This window comes from Mycteria americana (genome assembly GCF_035582795.1).
Source record: "Mycteria americana isolate JAX WOST 10 ecotype Jacksonville Zoo and Gardens chromosome Z unlocalized genomic scaffold, USCA_MyAme_1.0 Scaffold_18, whole genome shotgun sequence".
NCBI lineage: Eukaryota > Metazoa > Chordata > Aves > Ciconiiformes > Ciconiidae > Mycteria > Mycteria americana.
The window spans coordinates 10,167,268-10,194,237 of NW_027445436.1; the positions used below are offsets into that span (position 1 = coordinate 10,167,268).

The 26,970-nt window shown below is 38.6% G+C and overlaps 1 protein-coding gene across 1 annotated transcript in view; it reads right to left on the reverse strand.

Annotated features, from left to right (window-relative positions):
• RIT2 (Ras like without CAAX 2) overlaps positions 1-26,970 on the reverse strand; it is a 229,613-nt gene that overhangs the window by 90,188 nt on the left and 112,455 nt on the right. Inside the window, exon 4 of the mRNA XM_075489012.1 lies at positions 7,048-7,239. Coding sequence (XP_075345127.1) covers positions 7,048-7,239 — 192 coding nt within the window. The remainder of the gene's footprint in view (positions 1-7,047; positions 7,240-26,970) is intronic.

Below are 26,970 nucleotides of genomic sequence, written 5' to 3' on the forward strand. Positions count from 1 at the left end.
TCTGTAGCTTCACACCTCTCCTCAAAGGCATTCTCCCACTGGAGTCAAACATGGCCACACCAAGTCAGGATCTGGTACATGGGGAGGACAAAATCTCTGAGGCGGAGGGTAAAGGCAAAGCAGGTAGAGGTAACAAGTACTGGGAGCCTTTTAAAACAATATAAAGTGTGTTGCTGTTTAATATCCCTAGCCGTGAAGGGACCTTGCAGCACCATCCCTAGTGTATACCCCTTGCTACGTCCTGTGTTGTCCTGCTTTGGCTACAAGCAATTAGTTGCCTCTGTTTTTATCTCTGAATATCCAGGTTTTCTGTTATAAACGTTTTTTATCTGCAGTTCAGCTATTGTTTCTCTGTTGTTTCTTCTCTTATAGAGCAGCTTGTTATCTGCATCTTAGTCCCCTTCAAATGTCTTCTCTGTGTTGAAGGGATTACAGGGCTTACAGGATGGTTCACTAGAGGTTAACACAATTATGAATCAAGAAATGAGTCAACAGTTTCATTACAATTGTCTGTGTGTCTGGTTGCATTTACTGCAGCCTGGGTAATATGACGCTGTGGTTTGGGGGTTTTTATGGAAGTATAAAAGCATTGTAATGACAAAGAGGTAATCTATGTATAAATGAACATTTTCTAGAGACAGTTAAGTTAATAATAATAGAATTTCCTTCCAAGAGACTACAACTGCCAAATTGACTTCTACAATTGCATTGGCATAGAAAAGCACACACTTTTTTTTGCGAGGGGGGCAAACACTAAAAGATTTTATTTAAACAATATAAGGAAGACTTCTTAGGACAGTGAATGGTGTGAAAGAAATGTTGAAAAATCAAAATAAATTAAAAATAAATAGAAATTAGAGGTGTAGAGGAACATGACAGAATCCAAATACATATTTTGGTAATGTAAGAAAGTGATTATCAAAGGTTTGACAGTTTTCTAAGATAATAAAACATCATGACAACTTCAGTGGTTTTAGTTCCAAATATTCAGACAACTGTCATAGCTCCATCAAAACAGCAAAAATGGCTTATATTATTTAGCATCTGAAGAGCAAACGAAGAATATGATGTGATGTCATGTGGGAAGGGCAATATGTAGGCAAGCGAATGTAAGTGATGATGGCAACTCCTTACAAATGTAATTCATTTTCAGCAGGCATTCATGCTAGCAAAATGGAACTGCATGGATGTCCATGGAAAATGAACAGCCAAGATGACATCAAGATGGATGAACGAATTAATCTAAAAATTAATTGCAACATTCAAATAAAGAGTTTTGAAGAAATTGCTCTTCTGTGCCATATTCTCCTCTGGCTTTTTTCCATTAAGGATACCACTATGTTTTTTGTAGTCATTATTTAGGGTAAGCCTGCCTGAATACATCTGAGATATTTTAAGATCACAGCTCACACTGATCTTTAGAAGGGATCACCATCTAAGAATTTATTAGATTTTATTCATTCAAAAACCAAAGGCAAGCTGAGCATGTTTCAAAGTAGTAGCAGCAAGAATAACAACAGAATGAATCAGTAAGTTTAGATTCTCAAATGAAAGGATGTCATAAACAATTTTGTTAGTCTTCATCTCACCCAAGTATTACTCTATAAAGGCTAGGAAGCTAGTTGTCCGTGCCTCCCTCTACAGTCAACAGAAAGACAGATGTCTTCACGGGCAGATACATCTCATTTTATGATACACTTCTATGATATGTGATAAATCCTGGTTTTCTCATGGATTTTATAGAGAATCTAGCCAACTCCTTTAGTCTAATCACTTTACCATTTCTATAGTTAACTCGTATGAATACTATTCTTTGTCAGTAAATAGCAGAAAATGCATTTCCCTTGACTTGCAGTTAGAAAGTTCAGAAGAAACAATGAAACCTTTCAGTCTTTGTGTAGGGCACTGGCCTGATAAATGGGAAACGAGTCTTCAGTAGACAGACTCTTCCACCCAAATGTATTTGAGAGAAAATGGAACTGCTGGTGGTAAAGGACATTTACAAATTTGAGAGAAGTTTTAATCCCAAAAGCAAAAGAATTCAGCCTGATGCTAAGGTTAGAAGTTCAGAATACTGCAATTTCATGACTAATATGAGTAAGAGAGCATCTAGTAAATAGTGCTTCATAGTCATGCACTGGAAAATGAAAATAAAATAAGATATAATGTCATATTCTTTAAGTATTTTCAGTGTCTCAGCCAGGCACCAGAAGGTATAGACTGACAGTGTTTGAAATATACTGAACAGTTATCCATACAAAAGAAACCAAACCAAAACAAAAAGAACATTAGTTGTCTCAGACTCAACAGATATTTCAAGGTTTTAGAAGCCAGCATGAAAATAGAGCAACTGTCAAAATGAGAAATCTAAAAGTTGATGCTCACAGTATCTGATAACCAGTCAGCTCATCTTGGAGCAAATTCCAGAGTAAAACCTCATTGAAGTGAGAATGTTCTGCAGGCAGCTGGTTCAGATCATGAGAATGTACTGAGTCACTGTAATCCTGGTTTGAGAATTATTTTATGGTATAATAAAACCTTAGAAAGAAAATATAATTAAGCCCCTGTAATTAATCTGCACTCCAAATAAGATATTGTTCCATGTGAAAGACAGATTTCATATTGATTTCATATTTCCTACTGAAGGAGGGAGGCTGTAGGGGGAGAGAAAAGGAAGAAAATGCTTTCAAAAGCACTGCTCCTGCTCATATTTGTGATTGAAGCCAATAAGACAACTCATGTGTGGAAGGGTAAACAACTGCATAATTCTTTTCAGGACCAAGACTGTACTGGCAAAACTAACAACTTTGATGACAGGCTTCCCAGAGAGGCCAAGAGCTGAATGAAGCGTGAGCTGCCCTCATAACCTTGGACTCAATGGACATCAATATGTTATCCATGGACTCATCTGAGCCCACAGCTTATTCCTCTGGGGTCAAACAAAAGCATATAGGAAAAACTGCTCCATGAAGGCTATGCGATTTCTATATAGGTAAAATTTCCAGAGGGGTTCTCACATCTACATTAAAAATTTGAAAAAACTGCTAGAAAGTATCTATTCTTTCCAGCTCAGAGCTACAGCACATTCAAAGGAGCTTATGTAGCTAGTTCCCCTCTGAATTGCTGAACGTAATATATTGCAATGGTCAGTAAGCAAAGTCTTATGGATATTTTTTTCAAACATCCTTTCAGCAGTGCCACATCTCTTTATTATAAAATATTTTAATTAAAAGCTGCAATTTAGCTTTTGCATGGCATGAGCTCAAATAGGAGCAGTTGTTTCTTGTATTTTTTAAAGATGAATGTGTTTTAATTAGATATTTATCCATCATACATATTTTAAACTTCAGTAAGAACAAGACGTTGATCTAGGGTAAAGTGACAAAGCTTACCTAAAGTAAAAGTATCTATTGTACTACATATCAGCTGGTCCTAAATGTTTCTGAAACTCTAATGACATTAAAAGACATATACAGCCTATCTTTATTAATCTAATGACTTTAATATTAGAAAGCACTGTAATTAAAATGGTATCTAATCAAGCACTTAGTGCTCTATTTTTTACATCAACAGCTATGGGATAAAATACATATAATATTTAAATATTTCTTAGAGCAATGGCTAAAAATCAAGGAATGAACACAGATGAATGTCTTAACCATTCATGTCCATTCACTTTCCCAGTGAATCTCTGAACACAAAAAGGAACAAGGTCAGAAAGGACCAGATGCAGCTGCAGTACAAATGGGTGGAAGGGAATCGAGGATGAAGGGAGCCTTGCCACCAGATTGAATATGCATATCAAGATAATGAGTTATTATATTTTTTCCTCACAGTTGTTTCACAGTTGTTCCCCCACATTGTTTCAGAGAAAATGGAAAGTGTTTATTCTTTAGGCTGATGGATGTAATTAAAACTTGTTTTAAGGAGTACAGACAAACCCATTTCTTAAGACATTAAAAATGACAGGCATACTTAAAGACAACAATAATTTCACTGAAGCCATCAGAAAATAAAAACATTATTTAAAAATAATAAGCTTGTTGGTTTTGTTTTTCAGTAGTGTTTCTCCTAACACAAAATTTTAATTGCAGATTAGTTTTATTCTTGTAGTCCTGTTGATAGATTTGAGGCAAGCGACATACATCATTAATTGTAGGGGATCGCATTTCAAACAAGAGCTTTGTATGACTGAGCTACTACAGCCTGTCTGGTTGTTGTGGAATTGTCATTAAACGGGAATGATGCCCGGGAATGTTGAACTTAATGTTATGTTTCCAAATACCATGAATAACATTACAGTAGCTTTAATGAATTTCATAGGAGAAAAATGTCATTAAACAAAGCAACAATATTAGCCCTGGTGCCCTGGCCAAATTCCAGTCTGGCAAATTGCATTCTGACACCTACTATTTCTCAGTTGTTTGAATTTGGTATGTTTGTGTACCTCACTGTTTGTTCACTGATATGTTAATGCCATACATTGTCAGACCATTGTCGTCTGTCACCCCAGAGTTAGCTGGCTACCACTCTTGACCATCCAAGCACTTTTAATGAAGCCATAACTATAGTACATGACCTTGAAAAGATTCCTTTCAATCTACCTTCCCACAGTTCATCAAGTTACTTAGATATTGCTTAACCTAATGGGTAAGCATAGATCTAACTTATTTCAGTGTTTGTTAAACATACAGCACAACCTCACTTCCCAGTGAAATAATGAGCTGCCGAAGTCCATTAACATGTGCTTAAAGCTAGGCACAGAGATGACCTCCCACACATTAGTGCTTTATTTGAGGTCAGAGAGGCACTCTGAGCAGTATCTCCTAATCACCTCCACTTAACCATGCTTTGCTTTGAATTGTGGAGTGGTCTCTGAGAACATTACCTGAACTATGGATGAAATTTAAGTGAAGATATGCTCCAGGAGTACAACTTATACACCTCAGCACCAGCTAATCATGGAGACAATGGCCTTGGAGTAGAGCTAGTCCAAAGTTAAAAATAAATTCCCAAAATGTGGACTTCAGAATAAACTGTTTTGTTCTACAGTTCTATTCCTGTTGGCTCATGCTACTTTGTAGTAGACTAACATGTAGACATAGTCATATTCAAGTGCTTTATTCAAAGGAGCACATCTGCATTGTATTATCTTACTAATCTTTGATGTAAGGGTGTCCCATGGCTCAAAGTCTGGATTGCAGAATATTTGAGAAAACCCTCCTGACATTGGTGTGTTTCTTGACAGTTGTAGAGGGGTTATGGAGGAAAAGATTCTGAAGACCTATAATCCTGGCTCATTGAAAGCTTTTAAAAAAAAATAGGACCATAATTTGGAACTGCCTTGATACACATTCAGGCAGGATCTTCAGTGACATATAACATTTTTTTGTGTGTCTGTCACACCTCAAAGACATAATTTCTAATATCATCCCCAAGAGCCTCCCCATGCCCTTTAATCTTGAGTGCTGTTTGTGACATCCAATTCAGACATTCACGCACACTAATTTTCCTTTTTGGGAGACCAGACAAGATCATCAAGGAGCATGTAAAACATTTAAATCAGGCATATATTTTTTATATGCATTGACAGTGATTAAAATATAAATGCCCAACAAAACATAAGATCAGAAAGAGGTAGTGCCAAATATAAATCTCTTCCAAGAGTCTTCATATCACTTACTTGGTGAATAAAGCATTCCTGAAAACCTCATCTATAGGTAACTATAGGTAATCAATCATATCCCATTTCTGTTGGGATCAGGTGCAATGTCCTGTTTGCTCAGCAGAACAACTGAATCCACATCCTTCCCCCATCTGGTATATAAGTACCCCAGAAGCTGCACAGGTTGTACTCCATGTTGCACATGGCACTGTTGTTTGAAGTCTCAAGCTGCATGTTAAACTGCAACTGGATTGTCACCATTAAGGTTTTGTCACAGTATGATTTAGGGAGAAAGTCAATGATCTGGAAACAGATGTGAAGTTTTAAGTGTACATCATTAGATCTTCAGGACTAATTTCAGGCTTAACACTGCCTTGGATTTTCTTCAGGTAGAAGAAAGAAGACAAAGAAATGGGGAGAAGAGTGACAAGATAAGTGGAAAAGAGTAGACAGGATCATGTGAGCTAATGAATTGAAAAACATTTTATTTAACTGTTACATATGTCTGCACATGTCAGTCATTTGAAAGCAATTGTAGTGTGTATAAAGAGCCTCTTAAGATTTCCATATAGGAAAATCTTTTTTTTCCCCTTTTTGAAGTTTCTGCTTAAGATTAAGGATATTTTCCATTCAGTACCAGGTCACAACCAAGCCATTTCTAAGATGGTCTCTTTCTAACTCACTCCCTTGCGCACACACATCAACACAAACAGCAAGGAGGAAGTGGAGAGGAAGCAAAAGGAAAAGAGTGAGCAAAGATTACTAAAGACTTTGAGAGAGCCACAGTCAATGCCCTCATAGTCAAAGAAATCTACTGCTCTATGGGTGGTGGTGGCTCAAATCTTGTATACAAATCAAAGTGAATTAAAGTCTTGCATGTCCCTATCTTACCTGAACACTCTAATAACAAAGCCACTGGCTTTTCAGGCAAAGATAATCTTATACGCATTTATCTATTTTAACTAGAATTTTTTTCAGTCTGAGTTTGAGAAACCTTTAATTGAATCTAGTACATTTATGGAAAAATCTGTATTTAATTGTTGGTAACTTGCAAAGAAAACAGGTTTTTTGCCTCAAAGATCCTGCCTGAATCTATTTCCATGTTGAACATATATATAACTTCCAATGAAAATAGTGGGATTCCTTTTCAAGTAAAAATTAAGAACATTTGGATGTGATTGGCCAAGACTACTTTAAGATCCATAACATATGAATGAAAAGTACTGCTAAGTCTTTAATTTATTACCAATCCTAGTGTGTTGCTCTTTGATTAAACCTCATCTTGTGCTAATAATTCTCAGTAGTATTGTACAACATATGATACCGAAATCCCTGAGGTAGCCAAGGAAAACCAAGCCAAAAACAGCAGAGAAGTTGCTTACCTGTCTGAACTCTTCAAGATCTATTTTGTTTCCCACCAGCACTAAGGGGATGTCATAGGTGTGCCGGACACAATAAATGAGTTTGTTAAATTCAGCAGCTTCTTGAAAGGATTGGTGGTCTGTGATGGAATAGCAGATAATGAAGCCTTCTCCGTATCGCATGTATTGGTCCCTCATGGCTGTGAATTCTGCCTGTGGAATAGGAAGTACATGCTCAGTAATTTGGCAAAAAAATTATCCATCTATAAATAACGAACTTGCTGAAAACTTCCCCCATTCCCTACATAATTCCACATAGCTTGTTTTCTGTTTTAAATACTGCTTGCTGAAACTTGTGCATCCTTCTGGGATCATCATCCTGGATAATACACCACCAGGATTTCTCTTAGGACCTTTTTTTTTTTTCCTTTTCCCATCAAGGGAACTCTGTCCTCTAAGAATATGAACTTATTACGCCAGCGGCTGCATACAGAAAATACTGTCTCATGTATTTCTAGAACCTTCTGCAGCACTTTTGGTAAACATGGATGACTTGCAATTGAATGAATGCTAACAGGTGTAAAAGAAGAGCTATATTACTATCTAGGGATGGGAGACAAACTCCTTATTATGCACTCACTTCAAAAGCTCAGTAATATAAAAAAGACATTCATTGACTTCCACCAGCTTTGGAATAGTGCCTAGTAAAACAGGAATATAATCTGCAAAAAGTTCTACTCTTTCAAATGCTCTCAGAGAAGCTGGGGGTTTCAATTCAGTGTGGGATAGTACCATTAAACAAAAATGAACAATTTCAAATAGCATGAGAATTGGCCCAATTTTCTCCTCCTGCATTTTCCTCTATTTATGTATGTATTTATTCTCACAGCAACACTTCTGGTTATCGGTATGGTTTTTCAGAAGTATTTAACAACTGCCACATTGTACAAAAATCAAGATTTAGTTTTCAAAAACTAGTCTCAGGCACTGTGGCTTGAGAATGTGTTTTAAAGTCTGTTTCTTTTTCAAGTTTGTTTGCTTTTCTTGATCACAGCCCAGAATAACCCAATACCATGGCAACAGTCAGTCAGGATCAGAATCCTCCTGACAGAATCAGTTCTCCAGAGATATTAAGATGCAGGAAGGTCTGATAAAGCAAGGAATACACATATCAACATTGGACCATTTCTATGAGCAGCAGGATGCAATATCAAGTCCTGTATTTTTTACTCTGTTGAGAATTTAGGCCAGGATTTTTAAAACAGTTTAGGTTTTATATATATATCCTCAGTTCTTCCTGAAAGTTGAAGGGAAATGGATTGCTTATGCTCTTTTAAAAGTCTCAGCCTTAAATCTCTCTCAATAGTCACTCATGTTGATTGATAATACTTCCTGTGAATAGACTTTCATGTTGACCATTATCATTTATTCATGATGTATCTTTTACCCAAGGGCTTTCTTATATATCATTCAAAATATTTCACCTGCTACAGGAAAAAGTTCATAGACTAAGCTCCAAAATAGCAGACTAATAGGAAATTTAAGGGTAGGATTCTGCTTTGAGACTTACAAATTCAAAATGTCTAAACTATCACCACTGGCATCCCAGGAGAGTTTATTAACTACCAAGCTACAGCATAGAGTGGATCAGTACATATTCTATCCCATCTTCTTGAAACTGGATGTGTAAGAAGTAGGGCAGCAGTGGGGAGAAACACAGAAGATGTCAAACAAAAAGGATTCTATACTCTGCTGGTTCAGGCGAGACAATGAATGGAGATCTGTCTCTGTTCCCAGGTCTTTGCCTGCCATCTACATTAGATAGTCACTGTATTAATAAACAATGCAATACCAAACTGGAGCCCATACCCAAGGTCTCCAAATTATGGGTAGGGAGTGTTAATGACTAAACACAGAGACATACTCCCTCTCCCTTACCCTCAGATCTCAGGCTTTCCTGCCAGAACAAGGGTCTCTCCACACCCCTCCGTGCCCCCGATTTTCTTCTCTTTGCATCAATCACCTAGAACTGTTCTGCACCATAATTAGTAGGGTAGTCTCCTTTGTAGGAGGAGCTGAACAAGGCCAGGATCCCTTCAGGCTGAGCAGACAATGGAAACCTTATGTGGAGTTAAACTTGTGGATTAAGGCTCCTGAATTTAGCTGTCTATGTGTAGCTGCAGGCCACTATCTAAGCTCCCATTGTAGATAATGGTAAGTTAGACAATGCAATCAATGGACTGCTTGGACAATGGATTGCTTCTGCTGATGAAAAATAATTATCTCTTTAGTTATCTAATTATCTAATTTTTGTTTATCTATTTTTGGTTTTAGAGTGAGCTGAACATTTATACAACTGAATGGAGCCGCTAGCTCCCATGTAGACACCTAAAAGTAGATGGTTTGTTATGGAACCTAAATCCCAGCCCGGATGTCCTGTTTTCATGAGTTAACGATTTCATAAATCAACTACTGTAACACTGTATGATTATTCTGCACAGCCTTTTACAAAGAATGAGCTCTGCTTAGTGAGTTGATCTACCTCTAAGAAGTGCTCAGAACTTTGTACACTCATTTATAGCCATTTATGGCAAACTAAGAAGGAATTGGGTCACATATCCCTGTTTAAGTAAGTTACTCACAGTAAGTGACTTTCTGCAGCATGAGGACGCCTAGGATCACTCCCCAGGAATGCTTAATGACTTTCCTTGACTGCCAGGAGACTCTGGGTTCCTAATTTTACACACTGTGAATCATTCTAAAGGGACAAAGTGCTCAGCTTTTAGGCACTGCCATTCTTGAGTTGGAGTCATTTACCTACACATTCTGGTTCATGCCTGGCCATAATTATGACTTTAAGGATATGAATTAATTTACTTCTGCAATTTTTTATTATGACATGTTATTGCTGCTGATGTATTAGACTAAACAGCCAAAATACTTTAGTGTCATGTTTGCAGTGATCCATTTTCAGAGGCATTAATTATTCTATGCAAACTAGATTGGGGATATCCACTTGGTTTTCTGTTGTTAACTCAGTTAGGAATTTCCTTTATTTTTTGATGTTGACTTTCACTTCTCAACTTTTTACCCTTGGCATGGTTGCTCATTACAGAGTCAAGGACCCCAAGGTCAAACATAAATAAGCCTTTTCTTGGATTTCGAAAAAAGTGAGGTTTTTTTATTCCATTCACCAAGAACCCCAACATAATAATATATACTAAGAAAAAGAATAAATATAATTTATTATATTGGAAATATAATTTCCAATAAACATACTATAACCCTTGCGATAATATATGCATATCATATATACAAGACAAAGGACTAAGATGTAATTAAATCTCTTTGTTCATTTTTTAATTCATGTCCTACTCCAGATTTCGCAGTTTACATGTATCTCTACAGTAAGCAAAATCAAAATCCAAGTTCACCTGGGTTTTGTGGATATTCAGAGGTACATAGAGATAGACCCAAATGTTTTACAGATTTTTCAGTGGTTTTATTTTTATATTTTGCATGGTTCTCTTATAAAATAAGCAACAGTGTATCTGTGCAGCTGGCACACTAATATCTTCTTTAATTGTTTCCTGCTGTAAAAGTAGCTTTTTAAAAAATTAATCAGGAATAGTACTAGATGCCATTTGCTACTCAATAGGGGGAAAATATGAAACATACCCAAGTCAGTAAATGCCAAAAGGAAGAGACAGAAGGAAATCATACCTCCTCAAAAGGAAATAAATTCTGAGAATTAAAGTGAAGATTTGTCATGCTTATAGCACTTTGCAGCTTGACATGAATCTCTAATACTCTCTTGTGTATTATGATTAGGACTTAACTGAAAAGTGTGATAAGAAATCTTTTGAAACAAAATCACCATTCTTCTTGGGAGAGATGTTATACTTGAGAACAAGCATCAAGTCTGGATAGAAACAAAATAAAACTTTTCTAAAAGTTGAAAGAAGGCAGCATAACTTTTTCCTTTTCTTTTTCCATTATAATTGAATGCAGAAAAAACCTGATACCAATTCTCATAAGATTATATATGTCTACCTGTTGAAGAAAGTTAGCAAGAAAATCTCCCAATGATTAGGTTGCTCCTAAATGGATGTGACATTTGCCTTTTACCAGTTATTGGGCATCTCAGATGATTTTTCAAAGATGACAGAATGGCCTCACAATGACATAGAGCAGCTCCCTCAACATGCTCAGATGCATCCCATCCTGTTGTATCAAACTGCATACACCCAGCTTAACTAACTTGTCCCTTGTTGATCCCCCTCTACTAAGGGTAGTATCTCTTCCTCAAACTTTCCTGAAAGGCATAAAGACCTGGGAGGCATAAGAGCAAACCTTGCCTTATGTCCTTGCCTTATGGATAGAGGAAGTCCTAAGTGTGTTAGTCCTTTCTGTGTTCGTCATCATTAGGCCAATCACTCCTTTCAGCATCAATCCCACATTTTTCTTGGTCTTTGTTTAGTTGCCAGTGTACCTGTAGAAACCTATCTCGTTGCCTTTTACATCTCTCAAAAGTTTCAACTCCAGCAACACTTTGGCTTTCATAATCCAATCCATTCATGCCCAAGAAATACTTCCATATTGATCCTTGGGAGACTGTCACTGTTTCCACATTTCATCCTTCTGTATATTCTTGCTTTTCCTATTAACTGTTAGGAGAACAACTTAGCAAAGAAGAAAATACTTATCCTCTGTTTTCTCTCTGTCATCTTGATTTATCCTCTTTTATTCCACTTTTCATAACGAGCAAGAAAAAGCTTTTCAGAGAGAGCAATGTTTTAAATTAGTTTTAAAATTCATATTGTTTTCATATAAATAGGACTTTTATGTTTTCTTTTTTTCATTAGAGATAAGAATCCTTTCCAAAGAAGATCAGTATCTTGATGTCTCCAGAAAAAGAAACAAAGGCATTGAGCAGCAAAGTCAGATAGACTACATTGTGCTGGATTTGGCTGGGATAGAGTTAATTTTCTTTATAGTAGCTAGTATGGGGCTATGTTTTTGATTTGTGCTGAAAACAGTGTTGATAATACAAGGATGTTTTTGTTGTTGCTAAGTAATGTTTGCACTAGTCGAGGACTTTTCAGCTTCCCATGCTCTGCCAGGTGCACAAGAAGCTGGGAGGGGGCACAGCCAAGATAGTTGATCCAAACTGACCAAAGGGCTATTCCATACCATATGATGTCATGCTCAATATATAAAGCTGGGGGAAGAAGAAGGAAGGGAGGGAATGTTTGGAGTGATGGTATTTGTCTTCCCAAGTAACCATTACGCGTGATGGAGCCCTGCTTTCCTGGAGATGGCTGAACACCTGCCTGCCCATGGGAAGTAGTGAATGAATTCCTTGCTTTGCTTTGCTTGTGTGCGCGGCTTTTGGTTTACCTATTAAACTGTCTTTATCTCAACCCACGAGTTTTCTCACTTTTACTCTTCTGATTCTTTTCCCCCATCCCACCGGGGGGGGAGTGAGTGAGTGGCTGTGTAGTGCTTAGTTGCCGGCTAGGGTTAAACCACGACAACACTTAGATACATAGATCCTTATGAAGGATTAGTTTATGGGTTCAAACATGCTATCAAACATAACAGTCTGGATCTAACGTTCAGGTCAGGACAACCCTACCTTGCTGACTGAAAGAATCTAGGAAGGTGTATCACAAAGTTTACTGAAGCCAAGCCTGGTTCTTTACTGTTTCCTAAGTATTTCCTCCTGAACAATGCTGGAGGAAGAGTGCTGGACTAGAAAAGCTTTTCTCCAACTCAGAATAGAAATTTTTAAGAAGCAACCTCTTCCACATCACCCTTTTACACCAGCAGAACTCAAAACTGAAGCCAATTCTCCTGGATCCCCGTGTCATGCATTGCTAATAGATAGCCTTGTCAGCCCCAAAAGGATAAGAGAAAAAGGGGGGAAGAGAAGAACTAACAAAAAAAAAAGGACACAGGCAATGAGCAGGGGGTCACCATATGTGTCCCTTCCTTTTAATTGTGTGTTGATGTGTTTGAGGAGGAAACACAGTGCAATGCTTAGAAGTGCAGTCCTTCTCCATACTCCTCAGAAGTCTAGTGCTTAGAAATTTAAAGGTGCAGCACCTCAGAAACAAGGGTGTCATGTTTTTCAAACTACACACACACTCCACACATTTTGATGTCTGTTCTTTTTTTATGATCTTGGCTTGTATCTCTGGAAGAGGTCAGAGTCTCCCCAGGGAGGTCAGCCTCACAGTTTGAGAAATGCCACTTTCTATAACTTCTCATCTTATGTTCTGCTTGACTTTAGAACTGGGAATCTGCTAACAGATGTTCTTAATCAAAGCTGTCTCCCTGATTACCACAGGGGTCATTCTTATTATGAAGGGGTTTTTTTTACATTTCTAGTGAACACTGGGGGGGGGGTATATTCTTGGAAACAGGCAGGATATTGTTCATCTATGACAGTGAACAAACAAGGGTAAAATGAACAAAAAGGACACAGGAAACTTGGGGGGGGGGGGGATTCTTTCAAATAGTGACTGAGAGAATCAAAAGTAAAGACCATACAATATAAAAGAAATATGTGAAAATGCATTGTTCACTTAAAAGAAATTCTCAACTTTTTTGTAAACAAAAAATCTGTTGGTTTTTTTTTTATCTCAGGAAAGTTTTTGCAAATATTGTCAAAGATTATTTTTTAGCAGCAAATGGTTTTTTAAAGCTAAAGTGCAACCCTCCCATATCTCTCTGTTAATAAATGCTCTTACAACACATAAACATTGCAGTTGACTTCATTGGGATTACATATCATTCATCTGGCACTGCTTGTCATAAAGTGTGCTTTGCTTTTCTTTTACCTCCTGAAATAGTTTTACCTAAGGAAAGTACACTGGTGAGAAGTGCTGTGATAATTATTTGGTTTTCACTAATTTTTTAGTCTTTGGGGGGAGGGGGGGTAAAAGCAAGTAGCTTTTAAAAGCTTATTTGTAAAAGCAAGCAGAAAGAAACCTGCAGCAGTTACATTTCAAATGAGAAAGCATCCAGATAGGAAGTTGGGTGGCTATTATATCTTATAACCACCATAATACTGCTACTAATCTAGATGCAAAGGATGAGACTTGTTTCATCTGCTTTCTGCCACTGAAGAGGTAGTCACCTATTCTACATAAGTCTTCAAGTCTCTCTCTACAGTCAGGAGAGAGAGATATCAACTCCAGAGAGTAATTCAACCCATCCTCAGAGAAGTGTTTAAGATACCAGGGATGACTTTCCTTCGTACCTCTCTCACTACCTTAACAGGGACTAAATACCAATCCCAGCCTCTGAGGTCCACAATATCAGCCACAGCCCCTGCCCAGTCATATCCTTCATGCATTTGGATGATAAGGCTTGTCCTGCTCTTCATTTTAAACTTTTCATTTAGTTTCTACAAGGCTATTTTATTTCCAGCGGAGTTCGAAAGTTCAAGAGGAACTAACATCTAGTGCCTAAAGCCAACGAAGGATTTTTGCCTTCACAGCACTCAGCAGTGGGAAACGCTATCTATCAGCATGGGTTAAGTTACATTAGGAGATAACAAACAAATACACTTTTTCCATCACAGAAGTCAAAGTTTCAAACCTGCTGCCTTTGCTCACAGGATTCTAGCATGTACCAGCTATAGGTTCCCAGCAACGACAGAACAGAAAACAAGCAAGTACTGAGCAATATCAGCATCACTTTGCACTCTCTTCTTGCTTCCCTTCTATTTCCAGTCATCCTTTGCAAAAAGCAACAACAAAAGGAGTTACATAGCAAAAGATACAGAAAAGTTTGCAGCAGGTGGTACTCAGCCACCTGTGCCAGCCTAAACCATCTGCCACATCACTGGGAGGAAGGGAGCTGAATAACGGCTCAGACACAGACCAAAGAAAATACAGAGGCTCTGGCTTAAATACTGGAGGACAGGGACTGATTCTTCTCTTCATCAAGTCTTTACACTGTTCTGGTTGTACATCAAACCCCTCCCTCACGACCCTTTTTGCCTGCTCTAGTAATGATCCAGGAGCAGTTCAAAATGGGATTAGTATAAATGAGAATTAGCCCATAAGCCTGCAGTGGAAGTGGATTATTATTATAATCAGTCCCTTGATTAATGATCAGTCAGTGTCTCATGCCTTATAATTACAGGAAGGAATCCTTGCTTCTGTTATAAAACAGCAATATCCCTTTCCTTCTGTAAATTTGTACTAGGGACAAAATGCACATCACCAATGATGGGAACAGTATAAAGATAAAAGATGCAGTCCATGTTCCTAGCAGACTAATGTCTTTCTGAACTTAATCTGACAGCCTTCCAAGGCAATATTATGAACTCCACATTGTACAAAATCAGTAGCCTTTTCTTAACTCTGGGAATGTACAAGTAAAAAGCTGAGACAGATACCAAAATTAATCTGTAATTTAGAAGATAACCAGCAGCAACCCCGTTGAACCCTGTTGAAATCAGTGCCTATTTATCTGGCCACTCCTCCCCCTGTTTAAGCTAATTTATTTACCTGGAAAGGGAAACAGGCAGAAAGAAGGAGAATATTCATAACAGGTGATCTTTACTTCAAGAGACAGGTATGATTTTCAGTTTTGTGACAAGTAGCAACTTTATTTCTTAGCTGCTAATTTCCAGGGTTTTCTGGTGGTCTGTGTACACTCTGGAAATTGAGGAGATAATCTCACCCAGGTAGACTGAATGAGAGGGAGCACCTCAAGACCTTGCCTATGGGCAAGAAGATGGTCCAAGCTGAGTGATGGATGGTTGGCAATTTAAGAAACATGATCAGACTCGCACTGAACATGAAATGCAAGAACAGTCTTACATACCTAATTTTTGCAAAATTTTGGCTGAAAACTTTCTAAAATAGTTTCCCTCTCCTACCCTTCCCTCACACTTATGTTCTTCAGCATCAACCTTTTCCCTCTAGAAACAGGTCTTCAGTCCCAGCCAGGAGCTGGTATTACACTAGACCTCAGTTCAGGATTCTTTCTCAAGACTAATGTATTTGCATGGAAAGAGATGGATTCCTTCACACCAGTTAATACATCTTTAATCTCTGACTACTGGAGACTTTATGAACCTCTGGAGTCCTGAATATAAAGAATGAATTAATTAAAAATAAAGACTTTCATTTCTTAATCTGAGTTACTATATCAGGTTAATTCATGAGGACATTAGTCTCATCTTCATTCAGATGAGTCTGAGACTTTGAATTGGTATGTCTAAATTTTCACCCTTTCTGAAAATCACTGGTTTGTGAGGTTAGTTTGATTACTGACTTCTTTAAAACATTGTGGGCCACAATCTGTTTTCATCACTTGTGAATTCATGTCATTTCCCACACGTGAGCTTAAAGATTCAGGTTCCCCTTCTCTTTTCAGCTATGATACTTCTTCCCATAATATCTGATATTGCTCGCAGTCACAGACCATGCAGGATTAAGTCTCATGAAAGGCAGGTGTAGATGTCCCTTCACACCCTGAACGCTGGTGGATCACTATTGCACTGCCCTATTTGCTAACAGCTCAACATTTTGTATGCACTTGCTATTCTGTATTCACATACTGTTGGGCATCATGGCTGACTTACTTATAAAGTAAGATTGAACCACATCTGCCTGGTAGAAAAAATAAGTAAAGAAAAATAAATAAGGAAAAAAAAGGCAAATTAGAACAACTTGCAATAAAATAACTCAAGACTTCAAAAAATAGCATCACACAGTGACCCTTCTTTCTCACTAAGGAACTACAAAATAACCTGCACTGGCACTGAGACCCTCCCTCCAGAAGTAGCTTCTCTGTATTGATGTTCCCAGTGTTCCCACTCTAATTGCCCTCCTGTCTTCAGGTGATAATATATTTGCCAGTTTGCTGCAACTGTGCTTTTCTTAACTTTATTAATCCTGCTCTTCCAAAGATGGTTTGTCATATGCAGTAATGAAAATATGCAGTCCATCACCTGGGAGATGATATCTACTTTTCATTCACCCCAAAATATGGATGAAATCACCATATCAGTTCTCCACATTGCCAGTAAAAATGCCTTGGTGCTACACTCCCTAACTCAGAGAACTGTCTTTTTCTTTCATATTAATGCTAATGGTTTCTCTCTTAGGGATAAACACCTTAGTAATTTTCTCTTAAATGCAGGCACTGAAGCAATCTTCATTGTTAACTACCTCCAAAACCCCCAACTGCATTTGGTTTATCATCACCATATAATACTTTTCCCTCCTCCTCATTGGTATGCAAGAAAGAATAAAGCTAATTTTCACCTTTTATCACAAATGCATCATAAATGGTAAAGGGAAAGAATTAATAGCTCGGTAATTACAGTTTAGTAAACAGCAGAGGAAAAAAAAGACAACAACCCACTAGTGAAGAGGTAATGACTGCAGCTGCAAGCAAGGGCTCACCAGGGATTCAAACAAGCTCTTGTCAGCTTACATGGGGATTGCAGACTTGCCATCTTCCCCAGTGAGGCTTGTGCAGCCTTGCAGAAGTGAAACAGGAAGCTATGGAGTCAGACACCTCATTGCTCTAATAAATGACTGCAAATGATATTCTGGCTTGCATATATATTTTCTCATGATGACTTCCATAACAAGTGTGCTTACCTTAAAAATTCCACAACATAGGTATTTTTCTCCCCTCCCTTGTGCCCTACTCATCACCAGAGATATAATTTGAACTAAGAATGCGAAGGGAGGGGGGGAGGGGAAGAAGTAAACAACCTGCAGAGTGGCTTTTTCAGACTTTTATAGCCATTTAATCAATTGTGTGCTCATTTCTGCCACTGAAATTTAGCTCAATGTTTATCTGAGGGATGTGCTCCCTTGCAACTACATAAATCATCACCAATAGCAATGTTATAGCTGCACTGATTTTGTATTGCTTACAATATTAAAATCTGGTATGACTGTGACACAAAAGGACTGAGTTGTCATGTCCCTGTGACTTCCAGCATGAAGGACATCCCACTGTTCTTTTTTCTTTGCATTTGCACTAATGTTTCTAGTGCAGATGAGATAACTAAGTAGCATTACATGCACAGAGATAGTCACTGGATTGGCATCTATACAGTCCTGCAACACCGCTCTCAGTGACCTTCTGGGGACTTGTGGGAACAGAGCCTTAGCTGAAAGAGCAGGAACATGTATCACCTCAACTGTGAGCAGTTCACAAAATGTCTCTAAGGTACCTTCACATGCAATGTAGCTATCCCGTACTAAGAGATGTTCAGTGGGACCAGTTGTCCTCTAACAATTCAAACAAATATCTAACTTTTTATGGAGTTGATCATCACTTCATACATTCAACATACACTAAAGATTTCATCCAGATCCATTACTAAGATTTAAAGTAAATGAGGAATAGTTTAACTGAAGCTAATTCACTTCTGGTGGGGTAAATGACACCCAGTGGGGTAAATTATACCAAGTTCCATTTTCAGATCCATAGCCTCTGTGTCTGCCTATAAAATGGCGGTATAGTTTTCATTTCTTTAGAAAAAAGCTGTAAGGCCAAAGAGAGAGCTCCAAAACTGTAGTCATGAGGTATCTAGGTTAGATCAATAGATCCTGAAAGATGCTGAGTAGCTTCTGAGATATTCCAAGACTGTCCAACACAAGGACACAACTCATCTGCAATTCTGAAAGTTAGTGGAGTCTGACTTCTTCAGCTTGCTTCAAGGTGTTACTCAGGTACTTCACTGTAAGTAAGAGAAGATCTGATTTCTTACACAGGTACAGCCGATGCAGCTACTGCTAATCTTTTGAGTTTTGACTTTTTAAAAGAAAATATTGCTCCCTGGCATGGATTGTTTCACATCATCCTGCTGCTCTGATGATAATGACATGGAACTCCCGTGGCAACAATATTTTCTCCTCAGCCATTAGGCACAAAATAAAAGCATGCACAAAAATCTATGCAAGCTATGCAAGCTTGCTCCTATGGAAGCAAGAAAAATACATATCTGAAATATATCCAGTTAAAAAAAAAACAACAGAAAATGTTCCATATTTTCACTAATTATTGTCTTGAATTTCTACTTTGCTCTTCACTTCCTCTTTTAAAAATTTGGATAGATGTAATAACATTCCTCAGATTATAAAGAGGAGGTGACAAGCAATGGAGTTCAAAATTTACTGAGGTTTACTTTTTCTTTTCTTTTTTTTTATTGGTGGGGGGCAGATGCCACTTCCAGGTTCTGGGGCAAAACTATTGGAACTTCAGCTGTGAAAGATGTCTTTTGTTTTTAGGCTTTTCCAGCCCCCTCCTGCTAGTGTGAAATGAAAATAACATCTTTAGAAAGCCTCTTCCAGACAAATATCTCATGCAGTTTTGCAATTCAAAGGTTTGGATGATTCAGATAAGACTATGTAACTTTTTGCTCTCTTTTGTTTTTGTCTGGAGACACCTCCATTCAATGTATTGGTAGAGTATCCAGCAGCTACAGAATAGCATAAAAGACAAATAAGTTTTGTTAAATTACGGTTCTTTGGGACAACTCACTTTGCCTGAGAAGCATTAACACCCCGCTCTGCAAAAGACCCTTCTCTTGGTCATTTGTTATTGTCAGGTCAAATGGCACCAGGCAGTGCCACCACACATGCTAGTTTTCTCAGCATGCAAGCCAAGTTTTCAGTCCTAGAAATACCTTTTTGATGTGAATTTTGTGAAAATTGGTACAGGTAGAAAACAGTTTTCTATCCACTGGAGTCCCTGGTCTGTGTAGAGCTGCTTGGTAACAAGATAGACAAACCTCTGTAAAATGTAATTCCTAGTGAGATTATCTAGGACAGTTGCATATATATAAAGAAATCAGGATGCACTTAGAGCATGTCTGACATCTGCTGGAAGTAACTTCAAAGGGCTTCAGTGCCATTCAACAGTGGGAAGAAAAAGTATACAATACAATTTGTAATGTTAGAAGAAAAGGCAAATTTACATAATCATAGTCTTGTGGAGGACCTGGATGAAGTTTAAGCATATGGGATGTACTTATATAGGTGTTTTCCATACAATGTACACCAGACCACAACAAAAAAAACCCAGGAAATACTACAAGGAAAGATCTGGAAAGAAGAGAAAAGGATTTTGCTACTTTTATCAGAATTTGTAATAAAGTATTTTATCCTTTTTAATGTTCTTATTTTATTAAAAAAGTCAAAAAGTAAACATTCAGCAGTATCATTGGCTATTTTTCTATTTTTGGAAGTTATTAGTTAAAGAAAGACAAAGAACAGAGAGAGAGAAAGCATTTCAAGAGGAAAAAAAAAGAATTTATTGAAAAAGAACAGACAACACTGGAAAGTATTCCTCCACCTGCAATATGGAACCACTAGGATTGACTTTACTGAAGTGGAATGGTAGTGAGGGGCAGAAAATCAGTATCGCTAGACTCAATAAACCCTGATGTTCACCCTAAATGCCTCCTCCCTGCAACATGTTATTGCACCTGTTTGTCAGAAAGATAAATGCAGATCTAGAAATACAAACTGATTAATTCTTTATTGCACCATGATTCATTCATTGACAGGGATGGGAAAGGAAGTTGGGAATCTTAGTTGCTAGTTGCCTGTTCCTGCTAAACTAATACACTCTTTTTTTGACAGTATATGCCTAGATCTTTTCCCACTGAAGCCAAAGAATATTTTGCCCATAATTTGAAGGAAATTGGAGTCAGGTCTGCAATTTCATCTATGATTTACTGGAAACTTTTTTTCACTCAATATCTGTGCCAAATAAATGTTTCTTCAAAATCTGTCCATTCCCAAATAAAATTACTTGGTCATGGGAGAGATTTTAGTTCTCCCTGGAAAGTACAGAACAGCTTGTCTTGAGAATCCATCAAATTTGCAGTGCTGTCGTTTGACTTTCTAAGTATGTCATCATCAGCCTGTGAAACAACATATAAAGAAAATAAAATTAATGTTCTTCACCTAATACACTGTGTTAATGGTTGCTACTTAGTTCACTACCATTATGCTTTAAAAATAAAATGGATTTCATTTACTCACTACAGTACCTAGCAGAAAGTGCACTAAAATTATTTTCCCCTTAAAAGAACATGCTGTAAAGGCCCATTAAAATATAATTACTGCCAAAAAGGCATTTTACATTTCCTTGAGATAAGCTGCAGTAGTGTAGTTTGAAATTCGACTTCCATTGATTCAGGATTAGAGCAGCATGTTTAGATAATAAGCAGAAGGATCTCAGATAACAGCCTGAGTGAGTCATCAGACTATAGTGTTTAGTCTGAGAAAGTGTGTTTATCTGAAGGGCTCTTGGGACTAATATGGTTCCTCTTCAAAGCCTGAAGCAGGGGGCAAAAATCATAGTCCTGGAGGTTGCCAGGATAAATGTGTCCTGTGATTTGCTAGCAATTTGAGAGATGGATCTCACTACAGAGCACACTGTTGTTGTCAGGTTGAAAAGTGTCTGCCTGGAAATGAATTCATGTGCACACAGCTCCAGACAAAGGAAAACATCCCTGAAATGACACGCCATCACATTTTAAGGCCAATTTTTCAAGTCTCTGACTCACACCTGGGAAATATACAGGTGCACTAAGTTTTTCATAAAAAGCTCACGTTTTAACAAGCAAAAATTGGTGCAATAATCTTGAAATGCACTGTCCTACTGACAGGTACAGAAATCCATTTTTCTGCATATTTGCCTGCTTTGTCTCTGAAAACAAGTTTGCCTTTTCTACATAGGGTTATCTCAGATTGTTTTTTGGTGAAGAGAATGCTGTCTGATGCTCTTTTAACATTCGGCATGAGGTCTAAACAGGGAGGTTGGGTAATGTGTCATCAGGAGGGAAAGCTGTGGCAAGAATAAAAGCTCCTGTGTCAGTCAACGGTTTATAAATACAGCAGGAGAGATAACTGCTGTGTATGCTCCATGAGGAGGAATTCAAACTGGGCTCCAGAAGTAGCAACATATTTTTAAGTTAGAAGAGAGAGTGAGAAAGTGTAAATGAGTGAACAGAAGGTTTCTATAACTGTGTGGAGGCTTTTTGTGCATGGCTGGAGCAGTTGGGGGTTGTCAGTCTCTGAGAATAATTGTGAAGGGAACTGAACACAGAATAAAGGACTTGAGGTCTGTATGTCCTTTCATTTGCACCCACAAGTTTCCTGGAAGTCAAAGAGTTTACACCAGTTTAAATCAAATATATGTAAAAGCAGATGAGGTTTATGACACATTGGATAAGAAAAGGGAAACCCTAGAACTACCTCCTCCCCAACACCTCTCCCAACCTTAAGGGACAGAGAGAGGCACATGGGTGAATTTCAAGGGAGAGTTACTCAAAAAAATGTCCTATGAACATGGTTGAACAAGGAAGCTCAAGCTATCTTTATGGATAATAGTTTGCATTTGCAGATTTCCATTAAGGTTTTATTATTTACTCCACATGCCAAATTGTAGCTAGCCTAGAGGGTTAAAAGCTAACTAAATAAAATTCCTCCTAAAGTTCAATCTCACATTTGCTCTCTGTTTGTTTCCATTTGCTTTTTGGTTTTGTTTTAATTGAAATGTAGATGCAAAAATAAAACTTTTGGTTTAAGAGAACTTCTAGTTAAAGAAGAGCCAAAGGCATCATTGATAGCTTCTTCTAGCAGCAAATGCGAGGCTAAGGATACATGTCTTCTAGATTCAGCTGTGCCATTGAAAAAGAAAACCAACATCAATTTTTTGTTCCTTTCCTTCTCGCTGCACGCCATGTTTTCAAGCCTTATGGTAGGAACTGCTCAAGTAATTGCTGTTTATGACAATTCGGCTACAAGCAGCTACATCAGCAATACCTGCTCTTGAAACTCTCCAAGATAAATGTAACCTTATTCTGTCTGAAGTTGATTGTGGTGAGCAAAGACAGGCTACCCCGCTGGCAGATGTAGCAGGTGGCGAAAAGCAGGGGTAGTGAGTTCAGTGAAGCATAACTACTTACACTAGCCCTACATACATTAAGAATGTGCCTCCTGTTGTATCTTGAGTGGAAAAATGATACTGGAAGAGCATTAGAGGACAACTGATGATGTAGAAAATATGTATCCAGATTTCAAGGAACATCAGTCTGCTTCCTGAGAGGAGCAATCTGTCGTATTTAATGGTGTCTATGTATACACATGAGAAGAGGAAGACCAATAACTAGATGAGCAATACTAATAGTTTATTCATGTTTCTGGTTTTCACTTTGTTTGAATGTTTTTTAACTTCAGAAAGTTGAGAACCAGAAATGTATTTCTGAAGCACCATCTGTGGTTTTGGTGCTCCAAACTGTATCTATCAGTTAAAATATCAAAGATTTTTATCCAGTTTTAGGTATGAAATCAGATGTGGAGTTTTAACTCTGGACTTCCCCAAGGATGAGGAAAAGGCTGAGGTACTTAATGCCTTCTTTGCCTCAGTCTTTATTAGCAGGGCCGAATGTTCTATGGGTACCCAGCCCCTGGAGTTGGAAGATAGGGATGGGGACCAGACTGGAGCCCCCATTATCCAGGGGGAAATGGTGAGTGACCTGCTGCACCACTTAGACACTCACAAGTCTATGGGGCCTGATGAGATCCACCCGAGAGTGTTGAAGGAGCTGGCAGATGTGCTCACCAAGCCCCTTTCCATCATTTACCAGCAGTCCTGGCTAACTGGGGAAGTCCCTGCTGACTGGAGATTAGCTAATGTGACACCCATCTTCAAGAAGGGCCGGAAGGAGGACCCGGGGAACTACAGGCCTGTCAGCCTGACCTCGGTGCCGGGGAAGCTGATGGAGCAGATCATCCTGAGTGCTATCACACGCCATGTAGAGAATAACCAGGGGATCAGGCCCAGCCAGCATGGGTTCAGGAAAGGCAGGTCCTGCTTGACCAACCTGATCTCCTTCTATGATAAGGTGACCCGCCTAGTGGATGAGGGGAAGTCTGTGGATGTTGTCTATCTAGACTTCAGTAAAGCCTTTGACACGGTTTCCCACAGCATTCTCCTGGAGAAACTGGCTGCTCATGGCTTGGACGGGTGTACTCTTCGCTGGGTAAAGAACTGGCTGGACGGCCGGGCCCAGAGAGTGGTGGTGAATGGAGTTTACTCCAGTTGGCGGCCGGTCACAAGCAGTGTTCCCCAGGGCTCGGTGTTGGGGCCAGTTCTGTTTAACATCTTTATCAATGATCTGGACGAAGGGATCGAGTGCACTCTCAGTAAGTTTGCAGACGACACCAAGTTGTGTGGGAGTGTTGATCTGCTGGAGGGTAGGCAGGCTCTGCAGAGGGACCTGGACAGGCTGGATCTATGGGCTGGGGTGAATTGTATGAGGTTTAACAAGGCCAAGTGCAAGGTCCTGCACTTGGGCCACAGCAACCCCATGCAACGCTACAGGCTTGGGGAAGAGTGGCTGGAAAGCTGCCCAGCAGAGAAGGACCTGGGAGTGTTGGTTGACAGCCGCCTGAATATGAGCCAGCAGTGTGCCCAGGCGGCCAAGAAGGCCAATGGCATCCTGGCCTGTATCAAAAATAGCGTGGCCAGCAGGACTAGGGAAGTGATTGTGCCCCTGTACTCGGCACTGGTGAGGCCACACCTCGAATACTGTGTTCAGTTTTGGGCCCCCCACTACAAGAGGGATATTGAGGTACTGGAGCGCGTACAGAGAAGGGCAACGAAGCTGGTGAAGGGTCTGGAGCAGAAGTCTTATGAGGAGCGGCTGAGGGAGCTGGGACTGTTTAGCCTGGAGAAAAGGAGGCTGAGGGGAGACCTCATCGCTCTCTACAACTACCTGAAAGGAGGTTGTAGAGAGGTGGGGGTCGGTCTCTTCTCCCAGGTAACAAGTGATAGGACAAGAGGAAATGGCCTCAAGTTGCGCCAGGGGAGGTTTAGACTGGATATTAGGAAATTTTTCTTCACCGAGAGGGTTATCAAGCATTGGAACAGACTGCCCAGGGAAGTGGTTGAGTCGCCATCCCTGGAGGTATTTAAAGGACGTTTGGATGAGGTACTTAGAGACATGGTGTAGTGGTGGTTTTTGGCAGTGTTAGGTTTATGGTTGGACTCGATGATCTTAAAGGTCTTTTCCAACCTATATGATTCTGTGATTCTGTGATTCTGTGACTTGACAATAAACAACTATAGTAACTATTAATAAATCACAATATTTGGTCAGTGTTGAAGTGTTCAATTAATGCATAGGTACAGCAGGGAAAGGAGAAGCATATTTGGTGAAACATACTCTCTAGAACAACAGCAAATACATTAACTTCAGTTGGTTTCTCTTGACTTCTTGTATTTCCCAAATAGGGAAGAATTACAATTTTAGCTCCTTGATCTTCTGAAGTGATTAAAGTCATTATTCAAAGTTGATTATGAAGTATTTATGACTGCAAGGACACACAGAGAGAAATGAGATTTCCACTACATGATTTAGAAGCTGTAACACCATCTCTGCTTTAACATGAAACCCAGCGAGGTACCATCAGAGCACACCATCATCAGCATAACTTGGTGCTTTGGATTTTTACCCCGAGTCACCAAAGTCACAGTAGTATTTCAGTTTGAACTTCAGCAAGAGTAACATTAAGCCCTCTGTGAGGAAAGAGGCTATTTTAGCTGTTGATTTCAATGGGAGTTGGATTAGGTCTTGATTTATTCCGGAGCTGTGTAGTGCAGATAGAGAGGCAACAAATTCAAAGACATCTGCAAAGACAAGCAGCTAAATCCAGGATACTTAGAATGGACAGTTTCTGAAAAATAGGGGCCTAGGAAAGTGGGAAGAGCTTCCTAGCATAGATACACTTAGACATGTATCAGTGATACTCTCCGCTGTAAGAACAGGGAAATTTAAAGCAGAGATTTTCTCGTATCAATTCAACTTGGATCATGAGGTAGAATAGATATGCCCAGGCTGTACAATGTCCTGGGCTGATGTATCTGCAGAGTGTGGTGCTACTGCCACAGGTCTCTGCTTGCTCCAAAATCTCTGCACCGCATTTCATTACGTGGTCATTACATGCCATGGGCCTCTAATATTGTGGATATTTTGGTCCCTTCATGAAAAAAACCTTAAAATTCTCCAGCCTTTCTCTACTATTGTTCTCACCAGCTTTCACTGTTTGCATTATTCTGATTTCTTTTCTTACCTTACAACTGTCAGTTCTGCTAAAATTCGTAATATTGGCAATAACACCCCCCCAATTAAAAATGAGGTTTTGTTCTAGCTTTTTTAGATGATCAAAAATCATGTAAAAATTGTACAGTTTTGTGAGGAATTTTTCCTAAAAAGTGAACATGACTGACAAAATATGAGCTTTGTTTAAACTGGAAAACATAATATTTTCAGCTACTTAAAAGGCCAGTGCACAGGCATATTTTTTCTGTTTTCCTGAATCTAAAAAAAGTTTTCAAAGGGATTGAAGATTGCGCTCCTTTTTTTTTTTTTATTTTAAAAGAAGCTGACAGAAAATGAAATACCATTTTAAAAATACTTGTTCTAAAAAAAAAAAAGAAAAAATAGAGGCTTTGATTTTGGTGGGGGCTTAGGAAGAAAATGAAATTCTCAATATCTCATTCTATCATTTTTTTATCAACAATACAAACTTTTATGTTTCTAGTAACAAAAACAAATGGAAAAAAATCAAAGTAGAAGAAATTATTCCTCTTGGTTTTTACAACATATTACTCCCCAGCTCAAAATAAAAGCACACTATCCATTTTTGTTTCATTCATCATCCATTCTTTGCTTTGATTTTAAGCTGCTTTATTTCCTCTGTATAAATAATATTTGCATTACTGATGCAAATTTAGGATCAGGTAGCTCATCTTCTCTGCACAGGTCTGTAAGCAGGAGCACAATGCAAGGAGCTCTGTACCTACTGTACCCTCTTCTATGCTTTGCAGAGTTTAAAACTCCTGCACTCTCTCAGGGTCTCCACAGCAAATTAGGAA